This window comes from Pyxicephalus adspersus, chromosome 3 (genome assembly GCF_032062135.1).
Source record: "Pyxicephalus adspersus chromosome 3, UCB_Pads_2.0, whole genome shotgun sequence".
Lineage (NCBI taxonomy): Eukaryota > Metazoa > Chordata > Amphibia > Anura > Pyxicephalidae > Pyxicephalus > Pyxicephalus adspersus.
Window position 1 is genome coordinate 54,449,019 of NC_092860.1, and position 26,454 is coordinate 54,475,472.

At 35.9% G+C, this 26,454-nt stretch overlaps 1 protein-coding gene across 3 annotated transcripts in view; it reads right to left on the reverse strand.

The window, feature by feature from the left end:
• Positions 1–3,885: 3,885 nt before the first annotated feature.
• The window catches only part of KCNN1 (potassium calcium-activated channel subfamily N member 1), a 77,747-nt gene continuing 55,178 nt past the window's right edge, over positions 3,886–26,454 (reverse strand). For all 3 annotated transcript variants that reach the window (XM_072404695.1, XM_072404694.1, XM_072404693.1), the window contains exons 5-9: positions 21,246–21,387; positions 20,934–21,044; positions 17,490–17,617; positions 13,054–13,123; positions 3,886–8,479 (exon numbers count right to left, since the gene is read on the reverse strand). In XM_072404695.1, the coding sequence (XP_072260796.1) occupies positions 8,195–8,479; positions 13,054–13,123; positions 17,490–17,617; positions 20,934–21,044; positions 21,246–21,387 (736 nt within the window). In that variant the 3' untranslated portion in view covers positions 3,886–8,194. The remainder of the gene's footprint in view (positions 8,480–13,053; positions 13,124–17,489; positions 17,618–20,933; positions 21,045–21,245; positions 21,388–26,454) is intronic.

Consider the following 26,454-nt stretch of genomic DNA (forward strand, 5'->3'; position numbering starts at 1 on the left):
GTATGTCCCTGTAAAAATAAGTGTGTAAATATTTTTTTGGGTGGGCAGGACTGATAAGTATTTTTAACACCTGAAACCACTCCAGCACTGACTAAAGAATTTATTAAAATTACTGGACCTTACCACATTTACAGCCATTGACACCTGTTTTAGGTTGCCCAACTATGTTATATGTTATGATATATTTATTATGATATATATGATATATGATATCTTTTCAGAATATATCACAGGCTCAAGCTTCAGCAGGCTACACAATGGAATAGTAGAGCTTCACCTGTAACACACTGTTTTAAAGAAGATCCTTGTGTTGGATTTCTTGTAAAACTCCACCAGTGTCATGTTAGAAAGAATCTTAATATTTTACAGACTAGGACCTATACAGATGGACACTAGAATGCTGCTCGATCATTTCCTCAAACCACATACCCAAAGTCACTACCAAACGCGATGTGCTTCCTTCTTTTGCATTTCAATTTTTCATACAATGTTGAATGTGCATGGAGGGTAATGACAGTTTAGCAGTCAAACTACCATACTGAAAATGTAAAATTCTCTACATAATTGGGACCTTGGAAGCCCTTGGATACAGCACAACACAAAAATTGGTAGCCCATAACAATAGAGAAGAGGTGAGCTCCAAACGCCATCTTCCAGCATCTAAGTCTGACTCTTTGTAGTATTATTTACTCTTACTCTTTGTAGTATTACTACACAAGGTTAATATGGGATTTATAAATATAGGTATATAAATAAATGTTTCTGCCTAGGCTACTGCAGCTCCCCAATCCATATTCAGCTTTCTTCCAGTGTGGCTGTGTTTGGCATTGCCTTTTGTTAAAGTTTTAAATTCAAAACTTTTTTAAGGAGATATAGGGACCCTGTGAATCTGCAATGTGGAAACAGAGCTACACATAGCACAGAAAATTTAGAAGAATGGCAAAAATATTTACACAGGAAGTAGTCCCCAAAACAAACTGTGCTGACTTGGTCCCTAGATCAGACAGCTGGAATTATAACACTAAATTCCAAAAAAGACCAAATGTTGTCACCCACAGTTCAGTCCGCTGGTTGCTTTGGTCACATATCAGCTTCATAAAGAAGTGAATTTGACATTTATTTAAACATTTTCTGGTGGAGAATCTTCCAGATTCATGTGTTTCAAAGGCAGTAATAAATTTTTCACCAGGGAATATTTCAGCCAATGTCAGATTTACTACTTTAAAAATAGGTCCCTATATTGTTTCAGTCAGCAGATGTAGTTGCTGAAGGAAGAGGCAGCACAAGTTAAGTTTAATGTCTACTTTATCCTCCTCTGCAGGGTGAGATTGTCCCTTCTTCACCTGAACTGGAAATAGAAGGTTCCATCTATAACTGACCTTTTAAAAAAAAAAAAAATGTTTCCTGTTTTTGATAAAAGTCAGAAGTATCTTTTAAATGTGCATCACTTCTCCACTCCTCCTTGCTCTGTGTGGTTGACCTCATGCTTATATAAGCACATGCATTTCTTATTTCTAGAACCAAAATGCTGTATAACCAGGATCTTCCATACAATATGGAGGTTTGGTGCTAGTTGTGTTGGACTGAATGGGCAGCTATATGTAGGGTGGTAAAGCTAAGCCTATTGCATGTAATGCTGTGAATAGACATACAAATGTACAGGGATTCCCATATTTCCTGTCTTTGGGTCAACAATATGTTACATTTAGGAAGATTACTTCTCACTTTCAGCACTGGGACAAAGGAAATCTCTTGTTTTTTTAAATTTACACAGTTTCCTGAAGAATGTTTTTGTGGGCCACTTTTAATGCATTTTCTCTTGTTAATGATCTCCTTTCTCTCACAACCAAGTGTAATATGAATGAATGTATTTCTAGGATCTTTTTGTATATGCATGTTCTACTTACATTTCTCTTTTTAACCTTATATTTTTTGCTTAAAAAAAACAAACATTTTTTTCTTGCTATTGAACAATTGTACCCACAAATAGCCTGCTGCTAATGTTAATTTTTTTAATAGATGAGTAGAAAATGATTTTGTTATGAAAAGACAACATTTGTAAAGACGTAGGTTTAGGTGTACAATGCTAGACTTTAGGTCAAAAATACCCATTTGACTGTTTCTTACTCTCTTTTACACAATTAATATTCAAGCCTTTGATTCAACAGAGAAGCTTTGATGATCAGATAGTGGTAAAGATGGTCAGAGCATACTAACTTAGTAATAACTAATGTTTACTTATTAGGAGAGACAAAGCAGAAGAGTGAGATACCAATATACCACTTTATCGTAAGACAGAGAAAAATAACTTTTATATCACTTTATTGTATTTTCTATTGACAGAAGGATTGTCAACCATTTAACTGTGGAGTATTCATTTTACCATGGCGAAAATACTTTAGTCCTTGCTCTCGTTTTCGAGCAGTCACAGTAGACTAAATAGTTATTTTTTCACTCTTTGAAGACTCTTCGATTACCATGGTCAAGTTGTTGACTATTAATACAATGGAAGGCAAATGTTTTTTTCCCATGTAAATGCTAACTATCCATAAAATGTTCAACCTCTCCACCCCTACCTTATCTGTGTTCATGGTATTAATATTTTCTTGTATCCTCCACAGTGAAGTGGCTAAGAAGCATGTTTAAACCCATTTTAATCAGAAAATGTAACATGAAAATGTATCCAATAATAATGAACATCCATACTGCAGATGTCCCCATTCTACAGAAAAGATGTATGGTAGAGACTTTTCTACTTATATGTATGTTATGACACTAGCATAAAGGAAATGATGTGAAACATTTCAAAAAATAGATTCTAGTCCTAATATATGCAACATACTGTGCAATGACTAAGAGTCCCAACCTAACCCCATAAAGATTAGACTATTGGAATTCATACCTAAATATATCTTGTTTTGTCACATTACAGTAAATATATTTATATATATATATATATATATATATATATATATATTATGTACACCCAATGAATAAATATATTATATAGGCCTAAATATGTTAATCTAATTTTAATTCTGCAGCTTTCATTTAAAGACTATCTGGTGATCCCTCTATGATTGTTTTTATTCTGGCACTTCCTGTTTTAAGGGGACAACATTGTTTGAATTGTGTGCCTGTATCGTTTTTCAGTCATGGATGGCCATGTACATATAAAATGAGCAGGTATGGTTTATGTCGTTACTATTGTCGCCAGTTCAGACCAGAACCATACAGCCAACGCTGGAGCAAGTGCATGTAAACAGGGAATGACTGGAATAGGCTGAATTACGAGTACTGAAATGTAAAAGAAGTATTTTAAGAAAAATAAGGCAATGGCTTATGACATAGTATTTTAGCAAAAATAAACAACATCCATATAGGTTTACATCTATGTTAAACATCAAATCATATATAATCACTGGGCAACCTGTCATAGTTGTGGTGATAAATTAATCGAAGACATTTAAGTGTTATAAATAGCATAGAAAAGTCCATCTTCATGGGAAAAGGAGTGTTCTTCTTGATGACCTCCTTTTTTGTTATAAACTCGATGTTTCCAGGTATGTATATCCCTGGATATAGGTCACGGATCCTGCCCTGGAATGGCTGCAGTGTAGCATACTGAAGGCCTTCTCCAACCAAAACCAATTTTTCTGTTTTGCATAGTTTCTAGCAAGTAGATATATAAGTTGACTTCTTATAAATGCAACCCATTATTCAGAAATTCTACTACTGCTAATTCCTAGAGTTATAAGAAGCAGTCAAATATATATTTCCCATATAAAGCATATATATATATATATATATATATATATTCATTTGAGAAGTGTTTATTGTTGCATAACATCATATAATTAAAATAACAAATGACAGTAAGCCATAAAAAGTCTCCAACAGAGTTTATTTCTTTTTCTAGACCTGTGGCATTCTGATATTTTCTAAAAAATTGGTTATAACTTCTAAGTATCTTTTTTTACGTCTTTAAAATAAAAACCTAGAAATTAGATATTACTAGTGTGAGCTGGGTAACTAACATTACCAACCCTTCCTAAAATGCAGGGGGTATCAACCTTTTTAAAGTGCTGGATAGACACTGTACACATTTTGGAGTTGAGAGTTGGTTGGTTTTCCTCAGCAAGAATCCCTGCTTTGGAGTGAAGTTGGAGCTGACTAGATTCTAGAAGGTAGTCAGTGCCCTCTATGATAATAGTGTTTCATATAGAACATGCTTACCCAGTATACCTGGTATTATCCATAGAAAACTCTACACTTTTTTGCAGCAGCATCGTTCTCCCTCCAGACTGTGGTGCTGATGGACAGATGGAGTACCTGGCATCATGCATTAGTGAACTGAACCAACAATTGTTTTCACATTAAAAAAATATACCATCTGCAGACCTACACTTCCAGGTGTGTAGTAAGTCCAGTTAAAAGCATCATGCTACATAGCCCATCTTCCAACACTGACTATATAGAATAATTCAAACCTTAATCAGTAATATTTCATGTTTTTAGCTAATTTCTAATATAATGTTCTCTAACATGTGGATCTCTGATTTTACCACCAATTATGTCTTTCAGGTTTGTAGAAAAACCCAGACTAAGGCTTACAACCAGCATAAATATATAATGCCCAAGTGCCTACCCAAACAGTGGAACACACCCAACCCTGGTAGATTTTTCACTGCCAATTTCCTTCATCTACACTAAAGGCTGCTGTCATCTCCATACATTTACTACTGGCGTGCACTGAAAATTCTAATTTATAAAAGAAATTAAAATCTAGTGTTAAATCCAATTGACTAATTCATAACCTTATTAACCCATCACGTACAGAATCCCCTATGACAAGTCATAATGGCCAATACAGAATCCAACAGTGTCCTTGGGAAGACTACAACCCTCTTAAGGGGGGCATCATAGTGTCCTTCACTGCCTTATGGGTGCTGTAAGGAATACATGGACTAGGTGTCAGGTTGAGACTGGATCTAGTTTAGAATAGATTATTCTATTTTAACATATTTATTTGTATGCAAAAAGGCCAGGTTAAGTAACAATATAATAAATATACTAGGAAATTATACAATAAATTAAGGGATACTTCTGCATAGACAGTTTTATTGTAGATCTGAAATGTGTGATTTTATGGGAAAATTTTGCTTTAAATATCAGTTTATGTGTTGAAAAATATTGAGACTTAATTTCGTTGTGAAAGAAACCCTGTCACAACTTAGTACTAGCAGGTTTGGTAGGGAGTTTGTCTTAGAATAGGATATGATTGTTGCTAACCTACAGCACAATAAACACTTCTGGGATTGTTGGATGACGATACTTCCGGAACACTAGCGGTGACACCCCTGAATATCATCATTATGCTTCAAGTGCATAAAGAAAACTTGTATTTGATCCTAGCCTAAAGCAGAACTAAACCCGATATACTCACCTGTCCCAGTTCCATTGCAGAGTGCCGCCATCTTTTTCCTCCTTCTCTTCCTGGATACGATCTTCGGCCATCTTTATTGGCTGGGCCGGGATAATGTAACTGGCAGCTCAGCTTTTTGGTCAGTTTCCCAGAGTGATCAGGTAGGTAGGAGGGATTACTGCAGAAGGTATATCTCTTGTCCCTTTCTGCAATAATGACCTGCCTGATCAAACATTATTAAAAATAGAACTTAAGTTAGACTTTAAATGTAGTAGCTTTTTTTAGTGCCAATCTCATCAGATATTTGTGCTGAAAATGATGATGTAGGTTGGGTTAGGGATGTAGCTCTGTGGGCAACCTATCAAACCCTTCTGGAAGTATAGATTGTGCTGTAGGATTGTCACAAAGATACCTCTGCTAGATAGAAAAATCACTTCAGCAGGTAGAGTAAATGTACAAACTTCTAATGAATATTCCTTGCATCTAGTTTGTTGCATATCATGTAGTGAGTGATAGGGTCTCTTTAAAAAAAAATTGGTGTTATAAATAAATAAAAAATAATTTTGAAATACACATTTTATCTGTTCTTTTTAAAGAACTGCACATTCTGATTTTTTATTGTTGCTACAGCACCTGATTACTTGCAGCCCCTTATGTCACTACTTTTTCAGTGCGCAGCAAATGTGTCTGACAACAAGCAGTTAATTTTCTGAGCAGCAGAAAGATTTATTGAGCAGGTTAGCCCTAGCCTAAGGCCTGGTACACAGGAGAAAATCCACTGCTAATTTTGTGCCTGGCTGACAGATATGATTTATGTTCTGATTGGTAATCAATTAGTTGATTTGTTGGAAGCCCCAAATACTGCACACACACATGTATGATATTCTGCCCTATCAATCATTTTTTTGTATTAAATGTGTTTGCAGCAAGGAAGAAAGGCACTAATGAAGGAAGTTTATTTTGTTGATTATTTTGCAGATGGGAGCTGAGTATTATAAAACGTATAAAACTGGGGTACATGGTGGACACATTCCCATCCTGCCAGCTAATATGTATCCTACATACTTTTCATACTCATCTCCCATTGGTCATATAATAAACATTATAAACTCTCTTCACTTGTGGCTTTATCCCTACATCAATAAATGTAGGAAATTAAAGCACACTACAACACATGCTATATATATTGCTTGGGATTTACCAACATGTCCCATCAATTTATAACTGATCAAAAGGAAAATCAGTTGGTTAGGTGTAAAGTAGACTTAATTTCAGATTTACTTCAAATTCAATCCCATATCAGATTGGAAAGTAAGTGATTGGAAGTAAAAAATCTGTGTGTATCAGATCTACATTCTTAACTTAACAACATGTGGCTAAAAGGTCACTTAAATCTATAGGTAAATGGCACAAACTGAATGATGAGGTTTATCTGCAATGGTACTGTATGTGAAAAATTTTGGCTTATCTATTCAGCCCCTATTTAATGTACAGTGCTGTGTAATAAGTTGGCGCTATATAAATCCTGTTAATTATATTAATAATAATAATATTAATAATAAAATGTAAAGGTGAGGCATTATTACAGTTGTAATAAAGAATTTATTTTTGTAATTATATTTAAAAACCTTTTAAACAGGAGTTGTTGATTTCTTAAAACTTTACCTGGTATATGAACTGTCACAGTATTTATTGTGACCCTTCTTTTGAAAATTTAGTATTTGTATGGACATTTTTTTTCAGCTTTGTATAAAGTGTAGTCCTATATTTAGGTTTTTACCACTGTGTCCCCAATAGAGAGGGTAACCCTGTCTGTCCCATGACAATTTTTACAAATAGTGAGGATAATGTTAAAAAGCAGATACCAGTCTCATACACCATTCACCATGACCCTTATAGAATAATGCTTGTCACCCATTGGGGCAGTAATTCTGACATACTACATATTACACCACTCCAGAAACAAAAGATTTAAAAAAAATACAGAGTTTTGCTTTCTTTTATACTATATATATATAAATATATATATGGCTATATTTATATATACATATTTATATATGTAAACACACACACGTACGTTTAGGACCAGTTAATGGCCCACTAACAACTGAACACCTTCCTGCCAGATGAATATTGCGATTTCCTCTGACAAAAACAAGGTTACATGCAGTCTCATCTCATTCTTATGTGGCTCGTTAAAATCTATAGTATTTTTATCACTTTCCTATTTATATATCTATATATACATACACAGTTTTCTTTTTTGGCGGGAAAGGGGGAGGGGAGATGGGGTGTTTAAAAAAATATGGCTGACTGCCCATTATTTTAAAAATATGAAGCTGTAAGCCTCAGGACAAAGGTGTTTGCATCAGTAACAAAACACACGGCAGACAACCTTAAAAACCTATTTTAACACAAAATAAATACAATTTGGAGATTTCTTTAGCAGACTGATTTAGAAATCTATCTAGACTGGACTATACCCCATCACTGCGCAGGTTTGCCCTGTTACAGAGAGAGGGATAATCGCGCCATGCGCGTACTCGCGTGTGCGTGTTTACACAAACATTTTTATATTTTCTCTTTCATTTTTGATAGAACTTTCACTCCAGCATTTTCAAAGAACCCTCAGGGGTTAACAAATATCCAAGGCTTTTAAGAAAAAAAGCTGACATAATTAAACCACATAGTGGCTATGGATAAAAGGTGAGCTTGTTAGGTCTTCACTCCACCACTCCCACCCTGAATTCCAGCTGTCCTCTTCTCTCATCAGCCGCTGTCTGAAGAGGTGTGAGGGGCAGTGGAAGGAGAGGTACGTCTCCGTGGGGGGCTCCATGAATTGTCCGAGCTGTTTGAAGGGGGAAAAGGCCTGTGGGACCGCAGGAGGAAGAGTTCTCCCTGCTCTCGGAGCAGAGCCTGAGCTATAAGCCCTGGAAGAGCATGGAGAGTACCATTTAGGGAGTCAATCTTGGTCTCCAGGGTCATGATCCTCTTCTCAAGATCATCATTTCGTTCTTGTAGTTCAGACATGAGGTCATACATCACATTCTGCGTCTAAAGGTCAAAAGATTTAATCAAAATTATTTGTTTGAAAATGTTACCCATTGCTTTATTTGCTAATAAAAAACCAGGACATGAACAGAACATACTTATGGTCCCCAGGACAAATTGAAAATGGAAATCTCACTTCTCTTTCAAATCTCTCCTGTCCTACTCTATATAAAACAAACACAAAAGAGAGAAAGAAATTTTGGCCATAGAAGCACTTTCGGTTAAGTCCAGTTACCTAAAATCAGCAATCAAAATTTTCTGAATTCTGATGGCTATATTTACTGCATTTCAGAACAAGATCTCAAGCATTTGCAAGTCAGCACGTTGCTGCAGAAAAGTGGATAAAGTGATACACCTATCCTGGACTTGGTAGTGAAACTTCTAAATTTTACCCATACTGCAACCATAAACATAATATAAAGACACTTGGACTTGCATTTGGGTTCAGCTTGTGGACAGTGAGAGGCAGTTGGCAACTCTGTCTGAATGCAAGGAGATATCCATATAGCAAGTCAGGAATAAAATTACCGTATTTTTCGGACTATAAGAGGCTCCGGCCTATAAGACGCACCCAATTTTAAAGGAGAAAAACCTAGAAAAAAAAGATTCTGAACAAAATACTAAAAAATCACTCTGTGTCAATGTATCGCCCACAGCATCGCGGGATCGCGGTATCGGGTGAGTATGATTTTTTTTAATTATATTTAACATGTATTCGGTGTATAAGACGCACCCACTTTTCCCCCCCAGTTTTGGGGAAGAAAAAGTGCGTCTTATAGTCCGAAAAATACGGTAATACCTATTGTTCTAATAAAGCACACCAAAAATTAAGCAAACATTGAATATTTGACCTTACTATACTGTCTAGAAAAAAAAGATAAAACTTTGTAAGTTAGGAGCACATTGGATTTCCAAACATTTAAACACATTTTACTGGGATGAATTGTGCATGTATTGTACTAAAGATCCCTATGTTTCCTGACATACACTTCCTACATCCTTATTTATCCTACCTGTTAAAAGGCACGGCAAAATGGTCAAGTTTTTTTATTTTACTAATGAACCTTCAGGTTCTGAACCCCACAGTACTCCGGTATGCATGTTCCAGCAGCTATGTCACAACCTGGCCCTGCCCACTCTTTCTCCATTAATGGCCCATTATTGATGTATTGAGTGATCTGGAAGAGCCAGAATTTCATGCAAGTAGTGCTTTTGAAGTATAATGTTTTTACAAGTTCACTTTCAAGTGAGCATACGGCCTGTTTGGCTAACAAAAACATACTCTTTTTTTATTTCTTTGGACCAAGAAATACCTTTTATGAAATAAATATAAATGTTAATATAAAAATTAAATAAATTACTGGGAAGTAAAGAGGTGTGTATGCATGGCTTCGTATGGCATATATGAAAAACAAAGATGGCAGAAAAAGATAAAGCGTGCATGTTACTTTATAAATACAATAAACTTACATGACTCAGCTAAAAACCTAGAAAATTGTAGTTTTTTGATGCATGAAAGTAAAACGCAAAGCTTCCTCAAAATTGCTGTTCTGGAGAATATCATATCTGATTTTACAGCTGCTTATAGCACATATTTTCAGTGGGAGTCCATATGGCATGCATGTTTCTAGACACATGCAAATTGTTCATGGAAAAATACACCCGGGGAAGCAAGGCAATTAAAAGAATTAAGCTTGCTGACTGGACAGATGAAAAGACATATAGCCCCTCTTTCTCCACACTCCACTGAGTAGATTATTCGTAGTATTAAAGTCAGAAAGGCAGAGGAAGCAGTTCAGTTGCAGTAAATTGGGACAAAGGTTCACAGAAATGCAGGTTCATAGTTATGAGCTATGCCAAGTGAATGAATTGGGCACAGCTATATCATGGAGAAGAGGTTCATTCCACAAACAAAGTACACACGAGGAAAAAAGATTCAATTTTCAAGTGGCTGATAGTGGGTTCTATTTTACACCTTAAAATTAAACATTTTGCCTAACAACAATCAATGCAGGATGGCTATTATTACATTTATTAGCAGAAAATATATGTTTTTGTACCTCTTTGCTCTTGCAAGTTTTTGAAGCTTACCTTTCCTGACTCCTAAAACAAAACTATACTAACACCACTTTAAGCAAAGTGAATCCATATTCTCCATCGCCAGGATCAACAGTGTTGTCCTCTTTTCTGGGTTTGGGAGCTTTGGCTGTCTTGATTGGCCATGGGTGCATGGATGAACTCTTATACCTGTGAAATTAGTTCATAAAGCTGCATCTCAGCATAAGCTGAAATCGTACATTGCGCTGAGCATAACATATAAATAAAATACATAGGTTCACCTAAAAACCAGCCAATTGTATTATAAAAGCTTAATCCTGGTGAAGATCAAGGGCTGTTTTATACTTTTAGTTGCCCTTGGGCAGCTAGCTTGCGATGCTGCACTCAATCAATAATAGCCTTTTATTCTGACACACACAAAGCACACCATGAAAACTGTTCTCCAAGAAAAAAGATAGAGGGAGAGGGAAGAAAGAAGGAGAAGGGAAGAGGGGGAGACCGAGAAAGTAGGAGGAAGGGGGAAAAGAGGAGGGGAGGAGAGGATAGAGAGTAAGGATGAGAAAAAAGGGGGGAAAATAGGGAGAGGAGAAATGGAGAGAAAGACAGAGGAAGTAGATAGAGGTGAAGGGGGGTGAATATGAGAAGGAAAGAGACATACAATGGAAGAGAGGCAGGAGACATAGTGAGTGGGATGGGAAGAGGGTGTGGCAAGAGAGAAGGAGAGGGGAAAAGAGTGAGGGAAAAAAGTGGAAGAGATAGGGGGTACGGCAGAAAGATGGATGGAGACAGAAGAGGGAGAGAGAACGGAGGGAGAGAGGGAATGGAAACAGAAGAGAGAGAGGAAAAGGGTAAAGAGAGGGGAAAGGAGACGAGTGAAAGGAAGGGAGAGAAAGAAAGAAAGTAAAAAGAGAGAGAACCAGCTAGAACTGGAGAGAAAAAGCATGAAAGGGAGAGGGGGGGTGGAGATGAGGAGAAAAAGGAGAGTGGAGAGAGTTTCTGAAGAAAAAAAAAGGGGGAATAGGAGAAATGAGAAAGAGGGAGAGAGGGCAGAGACACGAGGGAGAAGAGGGAGAGAGATAAAGAGACGAGAGACACTTCTATGGCCTGGGAAGCCGATGGGTTGCTGTGCTATCCTGGCGTCACACTGGGACTAGCTGCACGGTGACTTCAGGAACTAAATCTTCACCTAAAGCGGCCTACCAGAACCACCATTTTGAAGCATGGAAGAAAGAATCAGCAGTAGAGAGGACCTGTAATCTGCTTCAACTAGAGCTTTGAAACAATTCAATCAGCTAAAGAATCCAGTGATGACTTGTTTTATTGTTTTAAACAAATAAACTAGTAATAACTACTTGTTAAGAATATGTGAATAGTAAAGTCCAGGCACAGGTGCACTTAAACAAACGTTTTCTTTAATGTTAGCAGTTTATTAGCCTCTTGCAATCTCCAACTAAAAACAAGAAGTCAACAAGAGGTAGAAGGGGTATACAAAGTCTCTTATGGCAAAAAAAACAAAAACTTTTCCCTTGGTCCTGGTGGCTTTTTGTTTGTCTCCTTACATCCTGCCATCATTGCAGGGTGCTTAGCATATAGTACATTTGTTCCCTGGCATACTTGCCGAATACAGCAAAAACTCATCCCCACAAATTGTAGTTTAGTTCTGCTTTAAATGCTGCATTACATTATTTTTTAAATTTTAGGCCACAGTTTTATTTTAAACCAGAGCTATGCAGTCAGGTCTGATACTGACTCCAGGCACACAATAACTGCTTCTGACTTCCACTACACAACCCTGCTTTAAACCATATCTCTGGGATATAAATAAACCGCAAACCTTCTACTAACTGACCACTGGCGAAAAAAAAAATATAAATCTAAACAATAAATCTAACTGTAAAACATTTTACTTACCTAAATCTGGGGTCAAGTGATGCTTCAGCATAGTACTACATCTTTCTCTGCCTACTTTCTGGTGGGGTTTTTTTCTTTTGTGTTCACTTCACTGCCTGCCAGATGTGGACACTTACTATTGACTGTATGGTTCTTTTGGAATAGAACAAAAGGTGACCTCACCAAGAGGAAACGGTAGGGATTTCAAACCACAGTAACCTCTGCAAACATGAATTAGTGGTCCACCTCAACGAGGGGACTCTTCAAATGTCCAGGCCAGCAGATGTAAGGAAGTAAATCTTTCTTCCCAAGGTAAGAACTAGATAGATCCTGTGGGATTTGATAAGAAAGGGGGTGTATTGGAGGGTTGGAAGATTTTTAGTTTTTTCCTGAAGATTGGCTTTAACATTCTGCTAAATAAAAAGTAGTACTAGTTAACGTTGATGAAGTATTGGTGCAGCAATGTTGTGTACTAGGAGACCTTCATATTTTGGTAAATTCTAAATTGATAAGATGATGTTTTTGCCTATACCACCATAAATCAACTTACCTTTGGAGTAAGCTTCCTGATGTTGATAGGCACATTTAATTAACATTTATATGAAAATTAAGGCTGTTGATCAGCTCACCTTTGCTAAATCCACCAAAGTGTTGGCCTGATCATTGAGCTTTCTCTGTTCCATTTTTACACTGCGTAACCTGAAAATGACAGAATGGTTACTTTCACAATGGTAGACAAATATTGGAAAAAGCCATTTTCATGACACATGCAAAGCAACCAATGTCTTTTCTTTCTTCACAAAAAAAAAGAAAGAAAGAAAACCAAGGCCAAAACAACTGAAGCTGAAAAATAACACCATCCCTTTCAGCACCTTCACATAACCTACAACATAGGACTGTTCAGTGCTGTCAGGGTTAAGAATCTTTAGGCATTAGATCATGCAAAGTTAATTGAAAATGAGCAAGCAAGAAGTTAAAATCTGCATAGCATAGCTATAGGCCTTTTTTGAAAAGGTCAGTACACTGATGCACATCTTATAATGGGTTAGAAGTTTAAAATTGGTTAAGCATCTTTGCATGCATCAGTATGAATTACCCTTTGTACCACCTTTACCTCCTTTACTGATAGATATCTTTCATGGAAAACTGGAGCAGCCACCGCAACCATCTTTGAAAATGAGTATGCTGCTAACTATTATGAAAAAGAGTCATTTCAGACCATGCCACCTGATAGATATCAAAAAATCAACTTAAGTTCCAAAAATGAAGTTAAGCAAAATTGCTCTTTCCAAACCATGTCCAAATGTAAAGGATTTACTCTAGCTCAAATTATTTACAGAGATAGTTCTACTGCACTAAATTTTGCTTTTGCTTCCAATGTTACAATATGTACAAGTTAATATATGTCATACAACTCTATAAGTCATTTATAAAGCTGAAAATATTCCTAAACCCAAAAACATTTGGGTGTTGTGGCTAAGTTAGCATTCCTGTGTAAGGGTAAATACATTTTGTGTCATGTGAGCTAATATCTCAAAAAACTTCTAGAGTGATGAAGTGCTTTTTTCTAAAAAAAAAAAATTAAGGTTCCAAGCATAAGTCCAGCAAGGACTACTACGATTGTGTTTTACTGTGTGAAAGATGACTACTGAACATTTTAATAGCCTTTAATTAGCAAGTGTTCAGTAATTCTGTCACATGGGAAATGCACCCAAGCATTTGACAGAACCATTTAGTTTTTTTATTCATTATCATTATCATTGTCTGAGAGTAGCACTATAATAAGATGCCCTTTTACATCTGGTTCTGTGCATTATTTGCCAATATACAATGGAACCCTCTGTGTTTTAGCACACATTATAGGAGAAATACAGGCTTACCATTTCTGCACTTCTTATGAAAAAGCTTACTATATAACATTAAGTCACAGATCTAGGCCAAGCATGTAGGAAGTGAAGGCAGAAAGCATTGTACTGTGAGAGACAAGCAACCTGCATTTACAGAATGAGATGTTAAAAATTATGGCTCCTTTATTGCTCTACTGCTAGGTTGTTTTTTTTAAAAAAATCAAAAAATAAAACAGCTCAGTATTTATTATATATTTTCCAATGTATTTTTAACACAGGCAGTTCAGAGCCTGAATTTGACTTTGTATCAGTCCCTGTGTAGCAGAACAAGACTAGAAGAGGTAAATAAGCACATAGCCAGTCAGTTGTGCTGCTGTCCAAGGAGCAAGCTGGTAGAAGAAAAAAGCTGGTAAAAGAAAAGAGATATTATATCATCCACCTGCTGTTTCTCCTTTCACTGTCTAGTCTCAAGTTGTGGAGAAAATTATTACAGCAGCAGAGAATATAAGGTGTAGATTTGTACCTAAAGCAAGCGGACGGATGCGGTTTGGCCAATGCAATGCTTAAAAGTAATTAGGTAATTAGGTAATTTAGTTCTCTCAGGCAGCATGGTTGTCAACAAACTCTAACTCATTATAGAAAGCAGCATGTTCACAGCTCACAGAAAGAAAAGAAAAAAACTTTATGATAGGTTTTCTCATTCATCAGCGAATGAAAAACCACAAAAGGATCTCAGAGATGAAGATCACGACTTTGCAGTTGTTTAAATTCCCATGCAGACAAGCACCAATACATCTGGAGAAGTTACTCGTTGGAGACGTGGGGTGGGGAATGGAGAAAGAAACTTACTTCTGTGCTCTGGTAGGGGATGATTTAGCAGAACAAAGACAAAACACAACATAATTGTTGTTGCTATTAACAAACAAGACACTAAACACATAATGCAACACAGCTACTTTACAGGACTTAGATGTATACAGGAGACAGTCTAAAGGGTACATAGGCCAGGGAATGGCCAAGTAAATGGCAGTCTATAGAATGTCATTCAATTTAATAGCTTTCAGTGGACAGTCCTGCTTTTGACATTGGGGAATCTTTTATCTTAGAATGTACGGAGAGTTTCTACACTCAAGATATATTGAATGAAATCATATATGTGTGGAAGCAAGGGCAATGGAGACTACATCAAGCAAATTTGAGTTGTTCCTACAACATAAAAACACAAAAGGCTTGCCTCCACTGATACCTTAGTAAGAAAGCATAGAAAAGGTTCCACTTGGCTTCAATGACCTGCCCAACAACGGTCAGCCTCCACCTGTGTTGATTTAAGGATATAAAGCAGTGGTGCAGATCATATGTTCCATTTTCTTTCAGTATATGCAATTTGCAATGCAGCACTAATGCTGAAGAAATGGCCTCTGCTAAACTAAATGTGCCATCATGTAAGAACCTAGATGTGACCCATACAACAATTTTTTGTGTTTCCAGTCACTGCAAACCAAAAGATTGTTAATGGTTAATTGTAACGAAAAAATGGAATTCCGAGTATTCTGAGTAGAAATTCTGAGTATTTCAATGCAGATCCGTCTGAGCAGTAGGAAATCACACACTTCAGCAATCCAAGCAATCAGGATTTATAAATTGTATAACTCCCCACAGACTAAACAAAACTACATATACATTTAAGAGAACGAAAACAAGTTCTTTATTTGCCAGATTTGTGAATGGTTTTCGGAATCACAATTAATAGCCACTATGCTGCCAGTTCTTCTATTATGACCTATAGTAATGAATTGTTAGCCCTTTATCTCTTTATTTCTCTCTGTATACACTGGCACCTGTTTGGTTATATATTTCATCTGCATTGCTGCTGTATTTTCGTGTTGCCATGGAAGCCATTTCAACTATTAGCTAAACAAATCTCAGGGAAATCAGAGGTGTACAAGCTTCAGTTCATTTTGTCCATATTTATTTTCTGCATATATTTACTCACACAGGTTAGGTGGGGAATATTTAAAGAGGTTAGAAAAAAAATATCATGGTAATTTGTACATTATTTGCTCAACTGATGATCTTGGAAGTGGAAGTATGCATTATAAAACAAATACATCTGATTAAATAGAGGAAAATATCACATAACTCACATATTTTTTCAAATTACACTCCAACCTATTGTAAAAACAAAATAACAAAATGCATAGAACTCTGATTGCTGATTTAGTTGCGTAAATTAAATTATATTAGGACTTCTTCTAGAGACTATACACACTAACACATATTTTAAATACAATTTTGCTGTAGGCTTATATTTTTTTGTCTTCCTTTATATTTAAAAAGCAAATAACTATGCTTGGATAGGAAAAAAATGCTAAAACTTTCCAATGCCTTAACTTTTCAGCACCATAAAATGTTTAATTGCCAGTGGCCAGTGCTTAGGGCAACAAAACATGTTTCTCTTTTTTGTTTTTTGTTGTTTTTGGAATAGTATATTCCATAGAAAAAAATGGTGTTATACTAAAGAACTTATTAGGTCGCATATCTTGCTTAGGTGACATGATCTTTTTATCACAGGCTTAAATCCATTCACGTATCGAGCAGTACCGGCTGCTATAGATTTGCTACAAGTAAGACAATCTAACCTAAATAAAAATTATGATTATAATATTTTAGTAAATATTATTATTATTTCCAGATACAAAAATAGCTAGATCTATTTATTTGACCTTGTATAAAAAAAATGCGTTGTTTTAATCCTCCCCTGACTCCAATATGAAAAAATAAACTTTAGCTGGCCATATACTTAATTTACTTAGAAACACAAAGTGTTTGTGTGTATATAGATATATATATATATATATATATATATATATAAATATATATATATAAATATATATATATATATATATATATATATATATATATATACACATATTTAAATAAATATATATATATTTATTTAGAGTTCAAGCCCATTAAGAATTTACATATAACATAAAAAACTTTTAACACATGCTATAAAATTTTTAAAAATAAAATTTAGTATTTATACATATGTAAACTAACAAACAAAAAGTTTTCTAATATTTCTTCCTTTTCTTTCCTCTCTCCCCCTTTCTTTTTGTCTTATTTATTTATTTTTGAGAAGTTTTAATTACCCTTAGTTCCTTTCTCCCCTTGACTGACCTTTACACCTTTCTTTCCCTTCTACTCTCACTTACAGGTGAATTGCTTGCAGGAACTTGCGCTGATGTTTGCGTACTTTAGCATGGTCAATTTTTCTCACAAGCTTTGTGTGTTTGTAAATGAGCCACGTTTCCCTGAGCACATTGGCAGCTGCATTTTTCACCTAGGGAGAGAAAAGAATGAGAGAGAAAAGGAAATCACATCTTTAGCTATTGTAGGAAAAATAATGATATGAATACATGAAGACAGAAACAGGAAGATATGGAAATGAAGACTTGATAGAGTGACAAGGATTTCTGCATGTAGGATTTTGAAAAAGGGTGACTGGGGAGAAGATAGTTTTAAAAAAGTATTAGAAAGACATGATACCCAACAGACCACCCACCAATCTTTATTCTCTCCATTAGCTCCACATTCTGGATCAGAAGTAGAACCCAAAACTCTGCTTTGAACATACATGCTGTAAGGTACACTGTATATATATATATATATATATATATATATATATATATATATATATATATAAAAAGTCTAGACATAATTATATCCATACGCACAGAACCCTCTGTGGATGCTACAGGGTCTGATGCTGTGGGTATGTCAGTATTCTGCTTTGTTGTGTTGAAAGCACTGTGGAAATAGTTTGGTCACCTCACACTTTGGAAGAAGCCTCCAATAGTTTTTCTGGTTCCCTGGGATGATATATATGGAGCCTTGCTCAAACAACAATAATTGCAAGGCTCAATATTTTTTAAAGAAACCACAAAGCATGATACATTTGAACTTGGGCTCTACAAAACTTTAGAGGTCCATCTTTACCCCCGCTGAGCATGACCACACAAGCTCAGGCCAGTAAAATTTGCTTAATAAAACTGACATGTCAACAAATCACGAGGATGATTAGGTATTGATAGAAGGAGGCATATCTCCCCTATTTATAGGGATATTTATAATCCCTTTCTCTGCAATTCTCTCAGGCAACTAACAAAGAAATAAAAATGTCTAAGACAAATTTGAGACATATATGTTAAAACCTCAGACAGATTTTGCTTTACATGCCCAGGCTTCCCATGAGCCATTGCTATATTTGAAAAAATAGTGATGAATGTATGAGTCTGAAATCTTAATAAAGAACATCCTTAGCCAGAATGTTTTTATGTTTCAGATATAGCAGGGAATTGTTAGAACCTCAGTAAAGTTTTTCCCTTTATTACAGCTCCTTTACTAAATCCATATAACCATAAGTAAATAGAGATCTCTCCCAAGTGAGCACAAATCTTCTCTTAGACAAAAGCTAGGCTAAAAACAATGCCAAAACATTATTCAAAATATATAGTAATGATGTGTGCACCAAACTTATCTGTAGCAATATGAGGATAGCCCTATTTCTGTTGCCAAACCCCAGTGGTTCAAAAACAAGAAAAAAAGAAGAAGAAAAAGAGGAGTTTTTGTCATATATATTACAATTATGTTTTATTAGTCAGGTGTGTAAAGTGCATACAAAACTAGACATAGTTCATCTAGTATGCAGTATGTATAATTACAAAAAAGTCCACTATAAATAGAGACATATGTTATACCAGGTTTTAAGAGAAAAATCCCCAAAAGTACTGTACAGAGATCACCTGCCACAAGTTGGTCTTTAGATGACCCACATCAATTGGGGAGGGTGTGTGAGGGTTTAGAGGAATTCATCAAAAGTGTTTTATATCCTGACAAGTTTCGACTTGTTGGCTTATTTAGAGGGAGGAAAGGATGCATTATCTGGCAATGTATTTAGTAGTAGATGAAGTTGGGAAAAACTCGAGAAACTGATTGGTCAGGGGTGTACTGCATTTTTTGGTACGAAGTTTGGGGAAGGTATAGGGCAACACTTGCCAACTGTCCTTCCTAATGGTTGGTGAAGACTAAGCCTCTCTCAGCTGCCCCCTCAGATGGTTGTATTTTTTCCCTTTATCAGCAGGAAGACATATCCTAAATCTTTTTTAAAATAATTTATGCATAATATTTTAACATAACATAATATTATAGTAATAATATTACTATATTACATACAGACAGGATGAGAAGGTCCCACTTAATTAGAAGTATAATTTAATGTGAAAAAAGGCATGTTTAAAGTAACAAGCTAAATCAGTAATAAACAAACTGTCTAAAATAGATGGTATAAAAAAAAAACACACAACAAAGTAAATAAACCAAATAGATATTTGTAGATATATGTGATTAATGTGTTTTCTGTATAGATAAAATAGTCATATAATAAAATAATAAAATAGATTTTACCACTGAGACTTTAGGAGCATGGTATCCTTAAATTACAACTTTAATTATCACTGATAATGTGGTAGTTAAATAGTTAAGTGATAGCAATGATACTCAGTGGTTCCTTATATGTTTCCTAGTTTTATGTCTCCCGGGAGTTCCTTTCTGACATAGTCAACGGGTTAAACGTTTGCTGTGGCCATGCTTTAACCAGTTTTATGCAAGTTGGGGTAAGTCTTGATAAATCAAGTTACAGCAATGCAATATGCAGATATTTTTGAATAATGTCATCAGTTGCAACACAATACTGTGAATTTAAATGTATCACACCACAGGGTTAGAACATAACATTACATTGGTGTTTCTCTATGCCCTTTTGACATGCAATTGACAAGCTCAGGGGCTTGTTCAGGCAGTGGGATGAAAAGATAACTGACTTCAAGTAATGAGAAATTCACAATGAATGCTTTCAAAAGCCATCTGACTAAATTTAATTGATGCTGCTTCCCCCTGTATACCTCAGTTTGTGGCCACAGATGATGTCATTGTACCCTGGACGTAGCCAGGAAGCATGGGTGTTCTGCAACATCTAACAAAATGTATCAGTAAAGGGTATTTTGGCAGGTCAATAAATATATATTATAAGTAAGCCCAGGACTATAATCAGATATTATCGTTTACTGCCATTAGCTTCTTCCTCTCATCAAAGAATAGGAAGAGAAGATGGTGGCACTCACTTCAGGGATCCATCAGTTTTAGGGGTGCTCATCAGATTCATTAATGAATGATTTAGTAAGGTAAGGAAAATTCAATTAAGTATAGGAATTATTAAAGGGGTGGAATTAGCTGTAAAACCACACAGTTCAGGTTTTCTTTGAGCTTACTAGTAGCCAGGAGGAACCATGCAACAACTGCGCTCCAGCCCCAGAGACGGTTATGAAGGAGGAGTTGGAGGAGGTCAAACACAGATACTAGTTTCTCTAAAAATTCTACATATAAATGAGGTCTATAAAACCATAAATATTAGGGGTCTATTCATGTTTTTCAAGAGCGTTTACCCAAGATTCATACACTTACTCAATCTTGCATATCTTGTGTGAAAATATTTATAAACAGAACCCCTTAGTTACACAGAAGTTATATTATGTAAATCACCCAACTGTATATTACCCATCACAATCCACCCCATTCCCAGCCCACCAGCTGCTAAGTACCCGCTTTGAAAGTTGTGTGTCCATCATAAAGTTGTGTACGTGTTTCTCAGCTTTGGTGAGTTCCAACTTTCTGGCAACAACGGCAACAACCAGAGCTGTGCAGCCTGCACCCTGTGAAAGGAAAGCAAATACTCACTGCAGACATGGAACAAGAAGAAAAAAATAAACATAAATTGAGATAGAAATAAGGCAAGAAATATGGGGTAGGATCTGGGATATTATAAAGATGGTAGGGAAGGTAGGGAAGACAGAGAGAAGCAAGACAATGGGGAATGAATGATGTGAATGCAGCTCTGCTGCTAATTGTCTTACCATAATGCCAGTTAGCAGACAGACTCCCTTTCCACAATATGTGTTAGGCACCATGTCTCCATAACCAATTGACAGGAACGTTATAGATATCAGCCACATGGCACCCAGGAAGTTACTGGTCACCTCCTGTTTGTCATGGTACCTGCCGGGGAGAGCAAAAAGAGGAAGAGCAGAGTTAAGTTAGTCTAGAAAGGAAAATTTGTTTTTTAATTCTAAAATGCCTGTCATGCAGCATTTTCAAGTGAATGTAACATAGGCTGGGTTCCACCAACCTCATTTAATGTCAAAGATAACGTGCCCAAACTTTGACACCTTAAGGATTTAGAGCTCAGTCCTTCAGTATTGCTTGTTTAAAGAAATTTCATTATCTAGGACCCAAGTGAACTAATATTTCTCATTTTAGTTTTGAAGTCAAATACTGTATTGGCCAGAAAGAGTTGAGGGCTTGAATATTAATCACATATATTTTTATTAGACTAAGGATGCATAAAAAAAAACTTTGCTAGGAACTTAAATTACATTAAATTAAAGATAATTACTAGCAAAAGTGTCTTCTGAATTCAGCCTGCTGATGATATTAATCAGCCCAATTTTCTTGTAATAAATATCAGATTTGCTTAAGTGGTTATAAAAGCAAAAGTATAGGAAAAAGCCTTTGGGAAGTCATATGACTGCTAGGAGGTCTGTGTATAAAACTGTGTTGGATCTGTCAGATAATCTAAACAATGTAATAATTTCTCTCTGGCATGTTAAATATTATAATCAGTGTCCAAGTAAATGCATTTGCATGAGCACTACAAGTGCTTTTGTCCACTCTTGAGACACTGGAAGGCATATTGTAGGCAGGTCGGAGTGTCCAAAAATATACGCTAATATATTGGCTGGAAGCAACAGGTACCACAATATGTTAAATGTATGTACGAAGTACACATAAGTGGTGCAGTGAGACACTGAACGTGATTTATTAAAGCTCTCCACGATTTGCTGGATCACCCAGGTTCACTGATAAAAGTGTATCCTCGCCAACCTTGGAGAGCTTTAATAAATCAGGCCCACTATATCAGCATACTATGTGTGGTTCAGAGGTGGAGATCCAGCAACAGATATGTTGGCTTTAGGACATATGACCCAGATGCATATTCTTGCTGACACATATTTTTGTACTTTTTGGACACTCCATATCTACCTTACTAATTTTTCACTATATTTTTTACATTTTGAAAAAGCTGTTTTTAATGCATATTGCTACATCTATGCAACTGATTGGCCCAGCAAGTGTTAGATATTTATTTAATGTCACCAACACTGCTCATGTTTTATCCCTATACATTCAATGGGAGCAAAATGAGATTCACATTCTAAAAAAATCATCTTCTATGTCTGATTTAAAACATGTTTTGTGATGTTGCTTGGCTTATGATCAGGATTATCATCAGAACACTTTGGTCCTAGAAGGGACAAGTTGTCTTAGAAAATAGACATTATTAAACATATCTTTCTGCCACAGAGGTGCTGCATGACCTAATTAATATTTGCATTATAGGACTGAGCTTTTAAAGGTTAACTCCAACTTTTCTAATTGTGCAAAGCAGCAAAATAATCACTGTAAATATTAAGCATTTCACATTTTGTTCCAGGGTCCACTGTCCCAAGCCATAAATATTCAAATGTTGTTGTTTTTTGCCATAAGAAAATGTAATAGCAATGTAATACTGTGTCTGTGTGAAGCTTCCAGTGTTATTCTTCAACAGAATCAAACAAACTGAACATTTCCAGTAGGACACACGGGATATTTGAAAGCCTGTACAGTTTTTGGCAAAATAAATTAGGTAACAATTACTATTTACAGTGTTTATGATTTCGGTGCTCTGGTTTACAGTATGATAAGTTATAAAGATGGAGTTATACTTTAAATGTGACCATGCTAACTGCATGCTTTTAAAATGAACTTTTCCTACTAAGTTCTCTAACATGGGATATGAGCAAAGTGGCCAAAGTAAATTTCATCAAACCCCTCACATGCATGCCGCAGACATGTGGCATGTAAGGGACATGCTTAAGCATATGGATGGTAGGCTATACCGCATGCTGAAACCATCCGGGAACTTTGTGACTTGCAAAAGTTCCCTCATCCGATTTAAATGGATCCAGGTGATATGAGGTCAAGTGCCATTTCCAGTTGGAAATAAAAAATATCAAAAATTTCATCCTCTGAAATACAGATTTGAATTCCTATTACTCCATTGGTTATTTTCATACCAGGTACAGGACTGGTAGAGTCTGCTTATCAAGGCAAAGAGACACAGATTGATCAAAGGTCATTTTCAGTATAATTTATTTGAAAATAAAAATGAGACATTAACTTGCTAATAAATGTAAAGTATTAAAGTCTTTACAATGAAGCTTATGAAAATTATTCACAAAATTTGTGGATTTTAGTTCCACGCTAAAAATTGGATTGTAATTTTATACCTGTTTAAGTGCTTGTGTACATAGCTTTTATTCTTAAAAGCAAGTCAAATTCAGAATGCTTTTATTCTATTATGAGGCATGTTTGCATAACTTTAACCTGATTACAGCTTGCTTCTGTGATTTAGCTTATGAGTTGTATTGATGTTTAACTTTATTATTCCAAAAAAATATTACCATAAATTATTACATAGATAAATAGAATACAGGCAAAAGACATGTCTAGACCTGTATTTTCTTTTATTGGACTAGAGGTTATGCTAATTTTTCACAACTCAAAATTGTGAAAAAATATTAGTATTGTAATTGTCAGCTAATTACCTACCACATGTTACCTTAATGTACAGTCCATCTAAACCCAATGTAATATATTGCAGCTTATCAGTCTTCTAAGTGGTGGCTGCATTGGTTTTCTTTTTCTCAAGCTATTCTTCCCTTTCTGTTCACTTTTTGTTAATGTCAGTAACAGCTTTTATGTCCTTGGGTGACAGCTCACTGGTCATACTGTATCTATGAAGAAGCAGCCTTGTTTTCCTAGGCTGCTTTCCTGATTTGGAATACAATCACCCCATCCTTCTCATCTCAATGACATACTTTGTAGAGTTTGTTTACTTTATGGAACATAGCTTGATAAGCTATGTTCTGTAAAGTACACAGAAAGAGATTTCTATTGGGTCATCAGGTATGTTTTGTAATTGCAAAAAATATAGTTAGACTGAACAGCCTGAAAAAAAGTCTAAGCATTACATCTAAGGACATGTATTAATATATATTTATATTATATATATAATATATATAGATATATCTATATAGCTATATCTATATATATTATATATAAAAATATAGGTATATGTAAATACTTTATTGCCAGCAGTCTAGCACAGGTGAGAGAATGAAGTTTGGAGTTTTAGGGAACTAGGAAAATGCTTTGAAACGTGTGATGAAGCAGAGTCAGGGGCTTCCGGCAGTAAAAAGGAACCTCTTGTGAACAGTATTATTTGGCACACGTGGTGATTCACAATATTGCACAATGGATTTGTTTGATTACACCAAAGTAAACTTGTATGCAGCAACTGAGCAAAAATCATCTTTCTTTTAAAACTTTTTAATACTTGGTATGGGCTAAAATAAGGTTTAAATATGTTCTTGTTTTATGTGTTTTATCAGATATGTTCCAATGTCTTTATAACCTGTGCATTTATGTTTAGGTATGTTGGACATTTAAAATAAACTACAGGGATGACCTCTTTGCTGCTACAAAGTACACTGTGGCTCTAGTTACCTTCTGAAGCAACATGACAAGGATACTTCTAGCCACAACAAGGAAAGATCATAAGATCATGTTCCTGTGACACAGGTGAAGTTACACAGAGACAAATGACAACGGCTAAAAGTCCTCAATATATACCGTATGCTTACACACATATATATATGGGGTGTAGGACCTGTAAAAGTCTAACTATGCAGAGTGAACCACTTATAACAAAATATTGCCTTGATACACAGACACCAATGGTCATTAACCAATACTTTTGGAAAGGAATTCATGCTTGGAATTCTGTGCAGTATGTTAAAATATCACAAATACATGAATACAAAATCCTTAGAGGCATGTTCATGAAGTAGTGAGTGTCACCTTCACTAAACATTTACCGCAGGTGAATTAGAAATAACTCCAGGACAGTGTCTCTTGTATTCTTGAAGCAGGCTCTCCTCCCTACTGGGCCTGATTTATTAAAGCTCACCAAGGCTGGAGAGGATACACAATCATCAGTGAACCTGGGTGATCCAGCAAACCCGGACAGGATTTCCTAAAATCACTTGCTATTTGTTAGCAAATGTTTTCAATCCTGGACCAGATCCATTTCAGGTTTTTGGATCACCCAGGTTCACTGATAAAAGTGTATCCTCTCCAGTCTTGGTGATCTTTAATAAATCAAGCCAACTGTAAGGGTTTATTGCTTGTTTATTGTAGTGGATAATTCAGTAGAAGTAAAACTAAATTCTTGCTCTTGTAGCTGCCCGAACTCTCCATCGCTGCTCGATGCTCGGGTTTGTGGTTAGGCTTGGGAATTCATTCATGCAAGGTTTGTAGAAGGCACATCAGGTTGATTTAGAGCATGGGGGCACTGGGGCTTCAGAAGGGGCTGTGGAGCAGTGTATCTATTCAGGGTTCCTACAGAGGTTGCTAGGGGTTCCTTGAGCAATGAGCAGTCTGAACCTTTTGGGTCAGTTTAAATTATACAAATGATTTTTTGTCTGTAAGGGTGACATTCTTCCCACTGGCCAGCAATTTAGTATGTTCTCTTCCTACTGACCACTACACTAATATTATTATTATTATTACACAGTATTTATCATATTACGCAGCGCTGTACAATGTCCATAGTCGTGTCACTAACTGTCCCTCAAAGGAGCTCACAATCTAATGTCCCTACCGTAGTCATATGTCATTAATGTAGCCTAAGGTCATTTTTTAGGGGGAAGCCAATTAACCTGACTTCATGTTTTTGGGATGTGGGAGGAAACCGGAGTAATACACTTTGAGCTGTGGATATAGTAATTATAGCAGTGGTTTCAAGGAATTCCCCCATGTTAAAAAGGTTGAGAAACACTTCTGTAGGGGGATCAGTCTAGGGCAGCAAAACATAGTGCCAGCTTCTGCAGTAGGGTAGCATAAAGAATATTTTTCTTCTCTTGCTGTATCCTCTTGAAAAAACAAGCAGTAAACCCTTGCAGT